The sequence below is a fragment of the Schistocerca nitens genome, chromosome 2, assembly GCF_023898315.1.
Source record: "Schistocerca nitens isolate TAMUIC-IGC-003100 chromosome 2, iqSchNite1.1, whole genome shotgun sequence".
NCBI classification, from domain to species: Eukaryota; Metazoa; Arthropoda; class Insecta; order Orthoptera; family Acrididae; genus Schistocerca; species Schistocerca nitens.
Genome location: NC_064615.1, coordinates 559,090,385 through 559,109,434, shown reverse-complemented (window position 1 = coordinate 559,109,434; position 19,050 = coordinate 559,090,385). Strand labels below are relative to the sequence as shown.

At 43.0% G+C, this 19,050-nt stretch overlaps 1 protein-coding gene across 1 annotated transcript in view; it reads right to left on the bottom strand.

The window, feature by feature from the left end:
• Positions 1-13,246, bottom strand: part of LOC126236593 (X-linked interleukin-1 receptor accessory protein-like 2) — a 133,834-nt gene extending 120,588 nt beyond the window's left edge. Inside the window, exon 1 of the mRNA XM_049946018.1 lies at positions 13,032-13,246. Coding sequence (XP_049801975.1) covers positions 13,032-13,246 — 215 coding nt within the window. The remainder of the gene's footprint in view (positions 1-13,031) is intronic.
• Between the last annotated feature and the right edge of the window lie 5,804 nt (positions 13,247-19,050).

The following is a 19,050-nucleotide window of genomic DNA, read 5'->3' as shown; positions in this document are numbered from 1 at the left end:
CAGCAGATAATAAAATTAGCACTCGAGGACATTGAATGAGCAGCTGCAAAAAGGAAGCCCAGGGCAGACAAAGTTGCGTCCACACGGGTATTCATTGTGGGACAGTTGGTTCTTGTTAGAACTCACTTATTGTCGAATAAAGGAAAACAGGTTTGCCATAAATTCCATCCAGTTTATAAGGGACCCATGTTAATTAGTAAAGTGGTTCACACAAATGCGGTAGAATTGGTGAACCCAAGAACGGAAAATAATATAGGTCTACATCATGTAAGGCACCTACAGGTTTATAATGAACGATAATTCTTGCAGTGGTCATACGGCAATTAGTCATGAAAACTGAAATATAAATGGATAACAGATGATACAGAAAAAGAATGTAGATATGTTTCAGGTGGCAGCAGATCTTAAGAGGCAGACAGAACGAGCTAAAAACATGTAAATATTCTAATATAGATACATTAGTACGAATCATTTAAATTATCATAGTAGGTTAGGATATAAAAATAAAGGAAAACTAATTGCATGATGTACTAATTAACTAACCTAAACATCATCAATCCATGCTCATTCAAGAAGTAAAGGAACTGTTATAAAATGAAGTAACTTAATGTGTCAGAGATATAGTTTAATTTCTTATGTAAAGTACTGAAAAAAAGTATTTAAACGTTCATTTTGTATTATTCATGTAAATGTTCAAATGTAAAAGTTATAGTAAATTTAGATAAAGAAACTTGTAAGTGTAGTATTAAACAAAAGTCATTGTAAAACAAATGAAACAAAGAAGGTACGCAACACAACGTCACTATAATCGTCTGGAGAAGGGAGCCAAGCTGACGACAGAAGCAGATAGTCGATGGGTAGCTACGGGCTGGGTGTGAGAGTTTATACAATTGCACAATATGGCATTGCCTTTGGACGAGCACTTTGTCGTCAGAACAATGGAATCGACCATGCAATGGCATTCGTGCTCAGACACTCAGTACTGTAAATGTCGATAATTTTCATCAACATCGCGCAGAGTCTACAACCAACTAGCAGCATCAACCACCACTGATCGACAGCAGCATTGGGAAGCAAACCCAGACCAAATTTCAAAGTGTAAAGTGCGTTAAGAAAGAAAGTGATGTGTATGACAAATTTATAGTAATATTTTAAAGTGTGCAAAAGCGAATTACTTCAACAAGGAGTTGAGATGCCTGTAAATATTCAGTCGTACCTGTAACACCGAGAATTTGTAATTTATGTGTTTCATCTGTACTTTGTAATTCGATTTGTAAATTGTTAAAGTCTGTTCTTAAATGTACCATGTTTTATATTTTGTATGTAATGTGTAATTTGTATATGTTCATCCAATCTAAATATATGTTAATAAGAATTTGTTTATTGTAGATATTTTGGAAACGTGTTTTTAATGATTAAAAATGTCAATGAATATGAAGTTTGCGTTAATGTGCTTAGAAATTTGCAAAAATATTAACTATTTTACATGTATGATGTTCACTTAAGTACATACATGTCTGTTTATGATGATAATTTTCAATACTGATGTAGCATTTAAGTGTTAGCTGTAGGTATAAGAGAAACGAACGTTTTCTTAACTTCACTCATCTTTCATAATCATCAATATCATGAATGTTTGAAAATTGTGGAATGACTGAAGTTATTGTAAAGAGAGAATTTAAAGGGGGATTAACCATTTTAATAGTATGTAACTACAAGTACCAGAGAAACATGTTGTGAGATTAGTCAAATAACTATCTATAAAGGACTGTAAAGCTACATAATAATCATCCAAGTAGAAAAAGCCTTGTAAAGCATTACATTACAAATCATCTAGTTAAAAAAATATAATGTTAAAACGACATCATCTAGCATAAGGTAGACAAGTAGCTGGAAAATGATTAAATTATTTGAAATTACAATTTTGAACTGCAATGAGCAATGCCTCAACCATTGATCACAAAAGCACAAAATTAATTCAGAAGAGACGGCAGTTGTAAGGTATCTGGATTTAATGGACCTTACATAAACTTTATACATAACGACAGTACGATACAGTATGAGATCCTCAGAAAATAATAATTACATCAACGAAAGGCAATTTCAGCTAATCTCATGTACCCGAAAACTAATGAAACAATCTCTACCAATATATGGACATTGGCATGAAACAAACAAGTTAAAGGGACACGCATTTTGGAGACGAACCGAGCAGGTGGCTAATGATACCATAAAACGCCCATTAGCAATAGAACAGCGAGCTTCATCATAGAAGGGTATAAGGCCAGAACAATACATTATTCCTTTTAATGTAAATAAGGCCAGGACCAAGGGTAAGTGGTTGCACATCATTAACAGGGCTATGCCGCGACCCAGAAATTAAAATAAAAATGTTTATTCACCTCTAGCGAGATGGTGATTGGCTGAAGCCATGCTTGGCGATGAAGACCTAAAATTAAGGCTCTCTCTCTCTCTCTCTATCTCTCTTGCCTTGCGGCAGATCACACAAGTGTGTGGAAACAAGTGTAGGTGTTGATAATTTGCTTTCTGTTAAGTGAGGACGATATGATTCACATATTGTGGCGACATATAGCAAAGCAGCAGTTAAATATTCCTGCAGGAATTTTTGTGGGCAAAGAAATTGTGCACATCGCTCCAACCCATAGCGAGTGTGCAATAGCCATTATTTCAACTAGGGTAATATCAACGTTCTACAGAGCGCAGGAAAGTTGCGACTGAGTGAATTCAGTCAAGGCCAGAGTATGGAATTAGAGAATGCTGTTGCAGATGCCGTTTGCTGAAGTTCCATCGTGCATTTGGCCACAGTAAATCTTGAGTCTAGATTTTGCTCACTCCAACACAATTTGACCATTGAATATCAAAAGCTAGGATACTAGCCTACCCTTACATTGAGTACATGAGAGTGTTTTCATTGGTTCAAAAAGTAAATTTATGGTGGATTACGAAGCATGTAATTTGGCGTGATGAATTATCCTACATCTTCTGGCAACCTAATGGAAGTGTCTATGTTTAAGAAATGCCTGGAAACCTTCCCTGCCATCATGTGTCATCATTCAAGTATGGAGGAGGTAGTGTTATAGTATGGAGGCATCTTCACGGTCCCTTGTTAAGCTGAAAAAAAGCTAAATGTGGAAGGATATGTGGGCATTTTACAGTTTTGTGTCCTGTGTACAGTAGAGGTACAGTTTGGAGACGAACGATTGTTTGCATGAGCATGACAGTGCATCCTGTCACAAAGCAGCATGTATGAGGCAATGTTTTGTGGACAAAACGTTTCCTGAAATCGACTGGCCCACCCTGAGTCCCAACTGGAATCCAAAAGTACTCCTTCGGAATGAGTTAGAACGTCGACTTCGCTCCAGACCTCAGTGTCCATCATCACTATCTTCTACGGTTTCGGAATTTGAGGAATAATGGTCTACCATTCCCTTACAGCCATTCAGACACCTCTCTGAAACTGGCCCCACTAGAGCTCAAGCTGTCATAAAAGCGAAGCATGGAAACAATCAATATTAATGTCTTCTAGTAGGTGTCTGGATATTTTTGTTCGGATACTGTATATACACGACTGACCATTAAATTTGCTACACCACGAAGATGACGTGCTACAGACGCGAAGTTTAACCGACAGGAAGAAGATGCTGTGATATGCTAATGATTAGCTTTTCAGAGCATTCACACAAGGTTGGCGCCGGTGGCGACACCTACAACGTGCTGACATGAGGAAAGTTTCCAACCGATTTCTCATACACAAACAGCAGTTGACCGGCGTTGCCTGGTGAAACGTTGTTGTCATGCCTCGTGTAACGAGGGGAAATGCGTATCACGACGTTTCCGACTTTGATAAAGGTCGGATTGTACCCAATGGCGACTGCGGTTTATCGTATCGCGAGAATGCTGCTCGCGTTGGTCTAGATCCAATAACTGTTAGCAGAATATGGAATCGGTGGGTTCAGAAGGGTAATACGGAACGCCGTGCTGGATCCCAATGGCCTCATAACACTAGCAGTCGAGATGACAGGCATCTTACCCGCATGGCTGTAACGGATCGTGCAGCCACGTCTCGATCCCTGAGTCAACAGATGGGGACGTTTACAAGACAACAACCGTCTGCACGAACAGTTCGACGACGTTTGCAGCAGCATGGACTATCAGCTCGGAAACCATGGCTGCGGTTACCCTTGACGCTGCATCACAGACAGTAGCGCCTGCGATGGTGTACTCAAGGACGAACCTGGGTGCACGAATGTCAAAACGTCATTTTTTAGGATGAATCCAGGTTCTGTTTACTGCATAATGATTGTCGCATCCGTGTTTGGCGACATCGCGGTGAACACACATTGGAAGCGTGTATTCGTCATCGCCATAGTGGCGTATCACCCGGCGTGATGGTATGGGGTACCATTGGTTACACGTCTCGGTCACCTCTCGTTCCCATTGACGGCACTTTGAACAGTGAACGTTACATTTCAGATGTGTTACGACCCATGGCTCTACCCTTCATTCGATCCCTGCGAAACCCTACATTTCAGCAGGATAGTGCATGACCGCATGTTGCATGTCCTGTACAGGTCTTTCTGGATACAGAAAATGTTCGAGTGCTGCCCTGGCCAGCACATTTCTCAGATCTCTCACCAATTGAAAACGTCTGGTCAATGGTGGCCGAGCAACTGGCTCGTCACAATACGCCAGTCACTACTGTTGATGAACTGTGGTATCGTGTTGAAGCTGCATGGGCAGCTGTACCTGTACACGCAATCCAAACTCTGTTTGACTCAATGCCCAGGCGTATCAAGGCCGTTATTACGGCCAGAGGTGGTTGTTCTGGGTACTGATTTCTCGGGATCTATGCACCCAAATAGCGTGAAAATGTAATCACATGTGAGTTCTAGTATAATATATTTGTCCAATGAATACCCGGTTATCATCTGCATTTATTGTTGGTGTAGCAATTTTAGTGGCCAGTAGTGTAAAACTCACTGTTTGCTATGATGCAGTATTTTATTGCATGGGAAAGCGAAAAATCTGTGAGTGGCAGATATTCACACTCAATGATAGATGTAAGGTTACTCTCTCTCTCTCTCTCTCGCTATTCTCAAGACCTAAAAATCCTAAATAACTATCCGAGACCTGCAACACAGGTAAATAATGCAACATAACAGTGATAACTTCAAAGCCTGTCAAGCCTTAGCGCAGGGCCGGCCAAACTCTGCACAGTGTGCAGACGTGCGGAAGTGCTACACATGTGCGCACGTGTGCGACAGCGAGCGACAGCGACATCTGTTATTAGACATGTGTCCTAAATGAACGGCGGCGGCTCCACTTCCCTGTTTATGTGGTACAAGCAAGAGCGCAACATACCCAGTCTCGTTTACCCGTGGTGACCGTAACTTCAACAGAGAAGTCCTGAGAAATGGCAGGTACTGTGGAAAAGCAAAGGATGGGAGATTTATGTTCTCAGTCGTTTAAAAATGACTGGGAACTGCAATTCTTTTTTGTAGCCGTTGGTGAAAATTCGGTGTTTGCTGTGCCGCCGAATAATAGGCGGACAGCGTAAGTTTTTAATTGAAAGACACTACAATACACATCACAAAGACGAGTGTAGTGTACTCAACACTGAAGCACGGCAAGCAAAATTAAACGTCCTTAAGAAAATGGATGAGACACATCAACTCGATTTTACTGTACGTCAAAGTAACTGATACTTCTTGAACTCTTAGTTTCTTGTGTTACATTTATGTCTATTTTACTATACGCTATACAATGTACCGTTTTCAATTTTCCAGAATGACAACCACACTAAATCTTCACTGCGAGCAAATTTTAAAATCGCGTTAAGAATGGTACAATCTGGGAAACCCTTTTCCGAAGGGGAGTTTGTTAAAGGGTGTCTGATTGATGCTGCAGAACTTGGGTGTCTCACGAACGTTAGCGGGTTTCAAGAAATCAATCTGTCCAAACAAACAGTGACAAGACGTATCAGTGCTATGGCCGGCGATGCGCACAGGCAGCTAATAAATAAAGCTAAAGACTTTGTTGCTCTTTCTGTTGCGCTCGACGAAGCAACAGATCTTACAGATAAAGCCCAGGTTGTGATATACATACGACGTGTCGATAACGCACTTTGTGTAACAGGGGACGTTTTGGACTTAGTACCTTTGAAAGGGACTACTACAGGTGCGGACTTACTCCAAGCTTTGGAGCAAGCGGTTGATGGTGTCGGTATGGACTGGAATCGGTTAGTCTCAGTGACCACAGATGGAGCACCATCAATGCAAGGCCATCAGAGAGGACTCATAGCACGGATGCGCAAAAAGCTAGGGCGCACAGACGTATGGAATTCACTGCATTCTGCATCGAGAGGCGCTTTGTGCAAAATCAGTAACGTTAGCAAACGTCATGCAAATTGTTGTGCGTACTGTAAACTATCTGAAGACACATGGGCTTACGCATCGCCAGTTTCGGCGGCTCTTGGAAGAATTACGAGCGGATTACGGCCACATACCTTACTATACCGAAGTACGCTGGCTCAGTCGAGGTAAAATGCTGAAAATATTTTTTGATTTACGTTTGGTCATAGTAACATTCTTACATGAGAAGTGAACCTATGTTGGAAGACCCTTGTTGGATATCAGACCTTGCATTTCTCGTGGACATTACGTCTCACATGAACAGCCTGAACGTCAGTTTGCAAGGTGAAAATAATTTAATTTCTGACATGTTGGAAAAAGTAGATGTCTTTGAAAGGAAGCTTGCGCTTTGGGAGAGCCAGCTATTGACAGAAAACACTGCACATTTCCCGACTTTGGACTGGTCCATGAAAGTGCTCGATTTCAAGAATACGTGTCAATCTCCTGTCATTCGCCTCTTTGCGCGACCGTTCTCGTCGTTGGTTGAAGATGCTCCGAATGATCTACAGATGGAACTGGTCGACCTACAGTGCAATACAAGACTGAAGGACAAGTTCTTTGCAGTGCGAAGTACAAAAGAATTCTACGAAAATTTTTCACAACAAGAATTTCCAAGCCTGCACCGAGAAGCCGCGAGAGTTATGTCCATGTTCGGGTCGACATATGTTTGTGAAAGATTTTTCTCGGTGATGAAAATGAATAAATCAAGGTTTCGATCAAGCATAAGTGATGAAAATCTTCGCAACTGCTTGCGTTTGTCAATGAGCCGTTCTTTTGTGCCCGATATTAACTATATCATTTCTCATGACCAGTGATAAACGTATTTGGATTTATTTCTTTCATAATTAAAAATTAATGTTTACTATCTGTGCATTATTGCCTCATTCTGCTCCATGTTACATTATTATCAGCAAAATTGGTCATTAAAGCGATTGTTCCAATGTATACTTACTTACATTTAGGTTTTTTTTTTAATGTGTGAAGGGCTACGCTCAACTGAAGTCGATAAAACATAACATTCATCTAATTTTCGGTTATTATGCAGATTTCAGACGGAACAGATGAAAGATATAGCAATAATGATATTGAAATAACAAATGATCATCGAGAGGTCTGCGGTTATCATTCTGTTCAGAAGTCAGTGAGACAGAAATTATGTGGGTGTAACTGAGGGCACCGAGAATTAGTTATAGGAAACCTTGCATTAGTTTACTGTTATTTGAAATTATGAATAAGGTTCGTTGGAAGTCACTAAGTGCTCTCTTTCTTAAATTCTAGATCAAAAACATTACGCGTATTTACGTCAAGCTGCCTTAATAAAAATCCATGGTTGTTAACTGTATTACTTGTCTTACTGGGTTAAACTGTTAACATAAAAGTAAATGTCTCAATGAGTAGACTGTGACAGTATTTTAAATGTTTAATACGCGAAATACCTTCCCATGTTTGGCTTGCAAGCTGTGGAAAGAGCACTAGAATGCGCCGGTACAGAGTATCCCAGCAAGAGGATAAAGCGACATCTGTGGGTAGAGACATGCACTACATGAACGCTGACGGCTGCGGCGTGCACGCTGTGACCCGGAAGTTGCACATGTGCAGGAGCACCGCACGCGTGCAGAATTTCTGGCCGGCCCTGCCTTAGCGCCTGTTGAACAGTGTGCAATGTTGGGGCACTGCAGTCCGCCATTTCCTGGTCTCTTATCGCGGTTTCGCCTCCCCTTCCTGTGTCTACTGAGGTGCAGGCTGAAATATCGGAAGGGTATATAGAGGCACTGTTGATGGCAGTATCATAGAAAGAGAAAAGGAAGTAGATGAGGATGAGATAGGAGACAAGATACTGCGAGAAGAATTTCACAGAGCACTGAAAGGCGCAATTAGAAACAAGGCCCCGGCAGTAGACAACATACCCTCATAACTATTGAGACGCTTGTGAGAACTAGCCGTGACAGAATTATTCCACTTGGCGTGCAAGGTGTATGAGACGAGTGGAATGCCCTCGCTCGTAAGAAGAATGTAATAATTCCAGTTCTAAGGAAGGCAGGTGCTGACAAAGTGTGAATAGCACCGAATCATCAGTTTAACACATCATGGTTGCAAAATATTGAAACAAATTATTTATCGAGGTATGGAAAAACTGGTAGAAGATAATTTTGGGTACCAGAGAAATTCAGGAACACACGAAGCAATACTGACCGTACGACTTATCTTGAAAGGTAGGATAAAGAAAATCATACCTACGTTTACAGCATTTGTAGATTTGGTGACAGCTTTCGACAATGTTGCTTGAATACACTCTTTGAAATTCCGAAGGTAACAGGTAAAAATGTAGGGAGTGAAAGATCGTTTATAACTTTTACAGGAATCAGACTGCAGTAGTTATTAACAACCAATATAAATTTAAGTGCTAGGAAATCTTTTCTGAAGGTATTTTTCTGGAGCGTGGATGGTAAGCAGTTCAGACAAGAAGAGAATAGAAGCTTTTGAAATGTGGTGCTACAGAAGAACGACGATAAATACCTACATTAGCTGCTGCCGTGAGGTGGGAACGGAGTGTGTAAGCCTTGTATTTGTTTTTCTTAAAAAGGAACAGCACAATAAATTTCCTTGAAAGTAAATACGTCTTCCAATAAGAAAACATATTTTCTTAAAAAAAAATCAAATGTGTGCGAAATCTTATGGGACTGCTAAGGTCATCAGTCCCTAAGCTTACACACTACTTAACTTAAATTATCCTAAGGACAAACACGCACACCCATGCCCGAGGGAGGACTTGAACCTCCGCCGGGACATATTTTCTTAAGAGCTGGAATTTGGTGACAATAGTAGTCAACATCTCTTTTACATTTACTCTTTTCCTGCATTGTCTCCGTCATGTTCTATGGCCTTACGCCAGTATTGTGCAAGAACATATTTTCTCTGTAGGTAAAAGCTCTTGTCCTCTGCTCGCAGCCTTGTTTTCGTTGCATGCATTATCTCTCGTCATCTTCAAAGTGTGACCCCAGTGTTGGCTGCGAGAGATGCTGACGTCATGAACGAGACCGAGCACATCTCAGTTTTTGCACTTCTGACGCTTTAACTCTTTCAGACCATCGCCCAACAGTACTTTTTTCAACCGCATCAGTACTATATACTCTTGAGTTAACATTTATGGATGTATACCACGGTTTCTTTTTCTACAATCAAAAATTCAATTACAGCACGTTGTCGTAACGAGTGTCTTGCGTCGTCGCCATTTTGTTGGTTCACTACAGTTCTGCCATCACCCATACTTGTTTGAAACTTCGCACATGTGCAGAAGAAACATTTTTGTATCGTAAGAGAGACCTACTACTTCTTGTTGTCTATGGTCCGGTAGCTGTAAGTACATGGCTGATGTATCACTGTTATTTTAGATGTTCATACAATGTAGGCTTTCACGGCGGGTACTGCTTTCACTTAAAAACGTCCGGGCATAAAAACTTCCCTCGACATTTCAACTCCAACTACGGACCGAGTAAGGTTGGTTCAAATGGCTCTGAGCACTATGGAACTCAACTGCTGTGGTTATCAGTCCCCTAGAACTTAGAACTACTTAAACCTAACTAACCTAACGACATCACACACATCCATGCCCGAGGCAGGATTCGAACCTGCGACCGTAGCGGCCACGCGGTTCCAGACTGTAGCGCCTTTAACCGCTTGGCCACACCGGTCGGCCCGAGTAAGGTGGCGCGGTGGTTAGCACACGGCATTCGTATTCGGGAGGACGACGGTTCAAATCCGCGTCCAGTCATTCTGATTTTGGTTTTCCGTGATTTCCCCAAATCTCTTCAGGCGAATGCCGGGGTGGTTCCTTTGAAAGGGCACGGCCGATTTCCCTCCCCTCCTTCTCTAATCCGATGGAACCGATGACCTCGCTGTTTGGTCTCCTCCCACAAATCAACCAACCATCATGTGCGCATGTACAGGGAAGCTACTGAGATTTGTAAACATCACAATAATCGTAACAGTAAAGAGGAAGGTGTTAAATTGGATAAAATTTGTTTGTCAACGTTACACCGAATGTGTTGGCATTAAGGTCGTAGCCGACATCAAGTGATGGACTGTAGTGCCCTCTGCACCGCCTATATATTCGGCGATACCTCGAATTCTGGTCGCAGTTTGCCGCTTTATCTCTGAAGATGTCACCCGCAGCTGGAGATGAAACGTTAAGAAAAATTTTATGTATCGACCAGGGCTTAACAGCTGGAATTTTTAATTGAAAGTTTAGATGTTGTTGATGTGCGTCGGCAATGTCTGTGCAACGTGGATATCGTCGCCGTTTGCGGCGCGGTGTTCCGGTATACAAGTCAATGAGAGCAATAGAGATTGACTTGGCTGGTCAATTCAATAAGCAGCAGCTTATGGGTGGTCCAAATGTTTTTCGTGGACTACGAATGCAGTTCACGTGTGATGTCGAAGCTCGTTTTTGGAGGCATTACATGGCTGACTTTGCTGTTGTATGGGGTAACCATGCTGATTACGGAGACTTAGAAGCTTTCCCTGGTGCAAACATTTTGGCTTGGAAGACATGGAGTGTAGCTGAGAGTACTTGTCTACTCGCAAGGGTTCCCTGTGCTACTTCGCTGCCAGACACGCAGTTTATTTTGTCTACAAACAGAAAGAAGAAGCTCAATGAAGACGAGTATCTGTTTATATGTAGTGTGACCAGACGTCCGGATTAATCCGGACATGTCCTCCTTTTTAGCTCTTTGTCCGGAGTCCGGGCGGATTTTTAAAGTGTCCGGCTTTTTCGCAAAGTTGAGGGTAATACAGTTAAATTTACAATTCGTCCCGTTCTATTGCTCTTTTCTGAAATACTTTAACTATTGGCACAGCCTTCATGATAAACACGCACGAAGGCGGTGTTAGTAGGTGGCACCAGGATCGTCGATGTTATCGTTGATCGACCTATAAGTGAATGCAAATATCGATTATTTAAAATTTTCGTTTAGTATCTTCACTTTGTATTGGCTTGGCTTTCTGTAGTGCACGTGTGATTTGTGAGTGTAATTTTTAACCTAGTGAGTTACGTAAAATATTTGGCTATGCCTAAACGAAAGTGTACATTTTCTGATGTCCTTCCCTGCAAATATCCGGCTTTCAAGAAAGGGAGAAATGAATTTGAAGCGAAATGAAAGATAGGCTATGTGGAGCTGGAACGTACGTCTCAGTGGCCAATAAAGGTAAGAAATAACTCGACAGATTAACTGTCATGGTTTTATTTTATTGTTTCATAGTCATTCAGTTTATTTGTATTCGGAAGGGTAAAGTGCAGTTTACATGTCGTCAGCTGCTGCTTGAGTTGTAGATGTTGGTAGCAGTGCGTCGAATGAAGGGAGGTGAATGGTCTTACGTTTTTCGCTTTGTAAACAATTCCGTGTTGTTGACATAACAAAACAATTGACGCCACACTGTCACCACAATCAATGTTTTTAATTTTTTTATATTGCTCAGTTAACCACCATCTGACCATCAGTAACAATTGACAACTAGTTTTAATTCCCGGCAGAAACACGCAATCTTATTGGCTGCCTGAACGCTATAAAACGAAATGCATGTTGCTTTGTCACTGAAATGTTAAATTTCTTGCACAGGTGGCCAAGATCTTGAGCATCACATTGATGTGTCCTCTTTTTTTTCTTTCTTTGTCCTCCTTTTTGAAGCTGTTTGTCCTCCTTTTTAAACAATTGCATCTGGTCACCCTATTTATATGGGCGAATGTAGTGAACAATAATTGTAAAATAAAGATTATTGGTGACTGTATGTTCTATTATAGACAATAAAAATTCCTTACCTCCTTTCCTTATCTCTCCTATGTTTAAAAAAAAAAATCACTTATGCACTCTGGCACTAACAGCAGTGTGACCTTGAAGTGGACTTAGCCAGTCGAGGCGCCCAGCAGTGCGTGCCGAGCTGGCGTTGCTACTAGTGACTTGAGGCGTTTGAGCGGAAGGTAGGGGAAATGCCGCGCAGGCGGCCGTTTCGGGGCCGGGGCTTTGAAACTTCCCCTTCAATTATAATAAGAAGCCAGGTTTCAAATGCGAAACAGTTGCCAAACTAAACATTTCCAGTTGCTGCTAACCAGAGCATAAATTCTTGTCTTTCTTCAGGTTATGTTACTCGTCAGTAGTCGGTGTTCTACTTTCTCATTTCCTCCTCTACTGTAGTGAGAAACCAACAAAAAGCATCAACCGATACGTGTACCAGGTTTTGGAACAATCCTAACGAAGACATCTTTGAAGTGCACCACGTTTCAAGCTACATTCTTCTTTTCCTACTCCAATTTGGTTTTTCCGTCAAAAACAGCGTGCTCGTCATGTAGAACAACGCCATCTGACTCACGAAGTTCCGCATTGTTTTGTTTCCGAGTGACGACAATTAGCGCCAGAAGAGCAACAACGCAGCTTTCGTAGGGTTGTTACGGCATACTCGTTCTCTCGTATTTCCTCCAGTGACGACGCCTGTTCGCGGGTACAAGCGTATGATAGTGAACACTATCAAATTTTCGACGAATGCTCGTTCGCTCGCATTTGCTTCCATTCGGTCCGGTCTAAATGAGGCTTGACAGTCGATGCTTACCACTCGATGGTGTCATAGTTCCTGGCGCAGCAGTGCAGCGACTTGTACTTGGTCAGGTACGCTGTGTCTACGCTGTTGAGCTCGGTGCTGATGGTTGGCGGACTGGGGCCTGGGGCGATGAGGTGCTCGCAGAAGCTGCCGAGGCGAGACGCCCGCGCCCGCGCCCCGAAGCCAAGCAGCAGCAGCAGCGGCAGGGCGGGCTCTGTGAACCGCATGGGAGGCCTCGGAGCAACTGACCGAGTCGCCACGCGCACTTCCTGCTAGCCTTCCTGTCCCGTCCCTGCCCACTGCGTAACTACCGGCTGCCGCGGCCTATGTCTCATAATCTTCAGGCAGATATGAGTGGAGTGCAACACACGGCGTCACTTGTCAAGTCACGAATTGGTCAACGGCTGTGTCTCTTTAAAGCCCTCGTAAACAGACAGTTTGTCAAATTCCGCGTCTCTCTCAAACTACACTGAAGCGCTAAGGAAACGGGTATAGGCATGTGTATTCAAATAAAGGGATATGTAAACAGGCAGAATACGGCGCCGCGGCCGGCAACGCCTATAAAATACAAGTGTCTGGTGCAGTTGTTAGATCGGTTACTGCTGCTACAATGGCAGGTTATCAATATCAAGATTTAATTGAGTTTGAACGTGGTGTTAGTCGGCGCACGAGCGATGGGACACAGCATCTCCAAGATAGCGACGAAGTGGGAATTTACCGTACAACCATTTCAGGAGTGTACCGTGAATATCAGGAATCCGGTAAAATATCATATCTCCGACATCGCTGCGGCCGGAAAAAGATCCTGCAAAACGGGACTAACGACAACTGAAGAGAAACATTCAACATGACACAAAGCTTTACACCTCGCCTGAACCCGTCAACACCGACATTGGACTGTTGATGACTGGAAACATGTTGCCTGGTCGGACGAGTCTCATTTCAGATTGTATCGAGCGGATGGACGTGTACGGGTATGGAGACAACCTCATGAATCCATGGACCCTGCATGTCAGCAGGGGATTGTTCAACCTGGCTCTGTAATGCTGTGGAGCGTGTGCAGTTGGAATGAAATGTGACCCCTAATACGTCTAGATACGATTCTGACAGGTGACACCTACGTACGTACGCATCCTGTCTGATCCCCTGCATCCATTCGTGTCCATTCTGCATTCCAACGGACTTGGGCATTCCAGCAGGACAATGCGATACCCCACAGGTCCATAACTGCTACAGAGTGGCTCCAGGAACACTCTTCTGAGTTTAAACACTTCTGCTAGCCACCAAATACCTCAGACATGAACATTAATGAGGGTATGTGGGACGCTTTGCAACGTGCTGTTCAGAAGAGATCTCCACCCCCTGGTACTCTTACGGATTTATGGACAGCCCTGCAGGATTCATGGAGTCAGTTCAGCACTACAGACATTAGTCGAGTCCAAGCCAAGTCGTGTTGCGGCACTTCTGCATGCTCGCGGGGTCCGTACACGATATTAGGTAGGTGTACCAGTCTCTTTGGCTCTTCATCCTTTGGAGTTTAGACGTACGGATCAGCAAGGAAACACCATACTATTAGTTTAGTTCTACATGAGCAACTGTCTATGAATACTTTTTTCCGTGACTATACGTTATTTGTAGCAAAGAGAATCTTATGTCATCGTGTATCCCTGTCTGACATTAGTAGTTGTATCGACGGCGGGCTCATTTTGCGTGGCCACATACGAGCAATGAGTTGCTGGCAATGTCAATGTTGTGATCAATTAGGCTACTAGCGATTTGTACCAATATTTCAGACGCCTCTATGTCAGGAAGTTCTGTTGTGGAAAAATATCTTCTATGTTTAGCAAAACTTCGTGTGTCGTCTAATACTCGTAATAAAACAAGAGTTAAAACTATATTAAACTTATTTTCTAACGTATTTAGCTGGAAACTGTAACCTTATACACTAAGAAAGTGTTCAGAATTAAATCATTCGCTACTTACATAAGGAGGACTTATTGATAGTTCCCACAATAGTGACTATGATCAGTTCATAATTACCTTTAGAAATTTATCATTTTCCTGATTCCACTTTCCCACCTCTGTTTCTAGTGTGTAATAATTTATGTGTTGTTGCAGGAATAATTTACTTTTTTGTTGAAAATACATGTAGTGATAAAGCACTGTACTTGTATTCTGGAAAATGGCGATTCATATTCCGATCACCCAGATTTGGATTTTCTGTGGTTTCTCTAAATCGTTTAAGACGGTGGATAAGTTCCCCTGGAAGAACACAGATGATTTCCTTCCACAGCCTTACCCAATTTGAACTTGCATTCGACCTCTAATCGACTCGTCGTGAACGAGAAAATACCTACATTTTAATTTTATTATGATTTCGCTTAGAATTTCACAGTTAAAATTGTAATGTGATTTAACGCAGCATACCTTCAGGTCCATTGATGCTTTTTCTGCGTGATATGTTGATCGTATTTATAGCATGGGATTTAGGAGCATTTAATATGCTTACACACGTTATTTTTTTAGGACAACTCTTTTCAAAGTAGCTAGTCAATATTTTCTTTGTAGGATGTGCAGTATTATACAAGGTGTCCCAGGAGGAATGGTCACTGTTCATGGATATGACAAGAACCATCATTCGGAACAAAAAGGTGTAGGCCCAGTAAACATACACTCCTGGAAATGGAAAAAAGAACACATTGACACCGGTGTGTCAGACCCACCATACTTGCTCCGGAGAGAGGGCTGTACAAGCAATGATCACACGCACGGCACAGCGGACACACCAGGAACCGCGGTGTTGGCCGTCGAATGGTGCTAGCTGCGCAGCATTTGTGCACCGCCGCCGTCAGTTTCAGCCAGTTTGCCGTGGCATACGGAGCTCCATCGCAGTCTTTAACACTGGTAGCATGCCGCGACAGCGTGGACGTGAACCGTATGTGCAGTTGACGGACTTTGAGCGAGGGCGTATAGTGGGCATGCGGGAGGCCGGGTCGACGTACCGCCGAATTGCTCAACACGTGGGGCGTGAGGTCTCCACAGTACATCGATGTTGTCGCCAGTGGTCGGCGGAAGGTGCACGTGCCCGTCGACCTGGGACCGGACCGCAGCGACGCACGGATGCACGCCAAGACCGTAGGATCCTACGCAGTGCCGTAGGGGACCGCACCGCCACTTCCCAGCAAATTAGGGACACTGTTGCTCCTGGGGTATCGGCGAGGACCATTCGCAACCATCTCCATGAAGCTGGGCTACGGTCCCGCACACCGTTAGGCCGTCTTCCGCTCACGCCCCAACATCGTGCAGGCCGCCTCCAGTGGTGTCGCGACAGGCGTGAATGGAGGGACGAATGGAGACGTGTCGTCTTCAGCGATGAGAGTCGCTTCTGCCTTGGTGCCAATGATGGTCGTATGTGTGTTTGGCGCCGTGCAGGTGAGCGCCACAATCAGGACTGCATACGACCGAGGCACACAGGGCCAACACCCGGCATCATGGTGTGGGGAGCGATCTCCTACACTGGCCGTACACCACTGGTGATCGTCGAGGGGACACTGAATAGTGCACGGTACATCCAAACCGTCATCGAACCCATCGTTCTACCATTCCTAGACCGGCAAGGGAACTTGCTGTTCCAACAGGACAATGCACGTCCGCATGTATCCCGTGCCACCCAACGTGCTCTAGAAGGTGTAAGTCAACTACCCTGGCCAGCAAGATCTCCGGATCTGTCCCCCATTGAGCATGTTTGGGACTGGATGAAGCGTCGTCTCACGCGGTCTGCACGTCCAGCACGAACGCTGGTCCAACTGAGGCGCCAGGTGGAAATGGCATGGCAAGCCGTTCCACAGGACTACATCCAGCATCTCTACGATCGTCTCCATGGGAGAATAGCAGCCTGCATTGCTGCGAAAGGTGGATATACACTGTACTAGTGCCGACATTGTGCATGCTCTGTTGCCTGTGTCTATGTGCCTGTGGTTCTGTCAGTGTGATCATGTGATGTATCTGACCCCAGGAATGTGTCAATAAAGTTTCCCCTTCCTGGGACAATGAATTCACGGTGTTCTTATTTCAATTTCCAGGGGTGTAGATTCTAAAATGCATATCGGTACTTTAAGAGCTAAGAGCACTTCTACATCTTCGATACAGAGGAACGAATCCCTTCTACTGTAAGCTCTTTGCTTTCCATGTTTTCGGAGGAGGTAGTAAGGACCAAAACAAGAAAAAAATTATCCCATAAAAATGTGCTCTAAACGCTGGCCACAATTGTGCTCATGTCAAGTCCCCTCTATTTTATAGACCTAATGTTCAAGTCTTAATGGAAATTTATCCTTGAGCTGTATAAAGGAGGTAAATGATTCGCATACCCCTTAAGTACTTCCAGAACCAAATTTGATGATTTCAACATAGAAAAATAGACTTCACTAACCCATATTACTTATTTTATGATTTTAAATATACATTGGTGTTTCCATATCATTCTTTCGGGCATCAGGTGGCTCTTATTCTCGGGGACCTCAGGGCAATGCCCCAGTCCATCTACGCCCCTGTAAACATATCAATGAGCGAAACAAGGTTCTCTGTAAGGCTTTTGGAGACGAGTCTGATGATCGATACAAGGACCTAATAAAACGTTTTTGTTCACTCTTGCTCCTAAATTTCCCTTGCAGCTTCAGTGTCTATCACGGTAGATTTGAGTTTCTTATCGTTCTGCAGTTCAGTTACTTTATTAATGGCTCTTGTGTCCAGGGTAATTGTTACAGCCACTCCATATTAATTCACTATTACTATGGAGTTGTTAAAAGGATTATCTGCAGTGGCAGCAACTGCCACTGTTGTTGTTGTGGTCATCAGTCCAAACACTGGTTTGATGCAGCTCTCCATGCTACTCTATCCTGTACAAGCTTCTTCATCTCCAAGTACCTACTGCAACCTACATCCTTCTGAATCTGCTTATTGTATTCATCCCTTGGTCTCCCTTTAGGATTTTTACCCTCCATGCTGCCCTCCAATACTAAATTAGTGATCCCTTGATGCCTCAGAATATGTCCTACCAACCGATCGCTTCTTCTAGTCAAGTTGTGCCACAAACCCCTCTTCTCCCCAATTCTATATAATACCTCTTCATTAGTTACATGATCTACCCATCTAATCTTCAGCATGTTTCTGTAGCACCGCATTTCGAAAGCTTCTATTTTCTTCTTGTCCAAATTATTTATCGTCCATGTTTCACTTCCATACATGGCTATACTCCATACAAATACTTTCAGAAACGACTTCCTGACAGTTAAATCTACACTCGACGTTAACAAATTTCTCTTCTTCAGCAAAGCTTTCCTTGCCATTGCCAGTCTACATTTTACATCCTCTCTACTTCGACCATAATCAGTTATTCTGCTTCCCAAATAGCAAAACTCCCTTACTACTTTAAGTGTCTCATTTCCTAATCCAATACCCTCAACATCACCCGACTTAATTCGACTACATTCCATTATCCTCGTTTTGCTTTTGTTGATGTTCATCTTATATCCTCCCTTCAAGACACCATCCATTCCGTTCAACTGCTCTTGCAAGTCCTTTGCTGTCTCTGACAGAATTACAATGTCATCAGCAAACCTCACAGTTTTTATTTCTTCTCTATGGATTTTAATTCCTACTCCAAATGTTTATTTTGTTTCCTTTACTGCTTGCTCAATATATGGATTGAATAACTTCGGGGATAGCCTACAACCCTGTCTCACTCTCTTCCCTACCACTGCTTCCCTTTCATGCCCCTCGACTCTTATAACTGCCATTTGGTTTCTGTACTAATTGTAAATAGCCTTTCGCTCCCTGTATTTTACTCGTGCCACCTTACGAATTTGAAAGAGAGTATTCCAGTCAGCATTGTCAAAAGCTCTCAGTAAGTCTACAAATGTCAGAAATGTAGGTTTGCCTTTCCTTAATATATCTTCTAAGATAAGTGTAAGGTCGGTATTGCCTCAAGTGTTCCAACGTTTCTACGGAATCCAAACTGATCTTCACTGAGGTC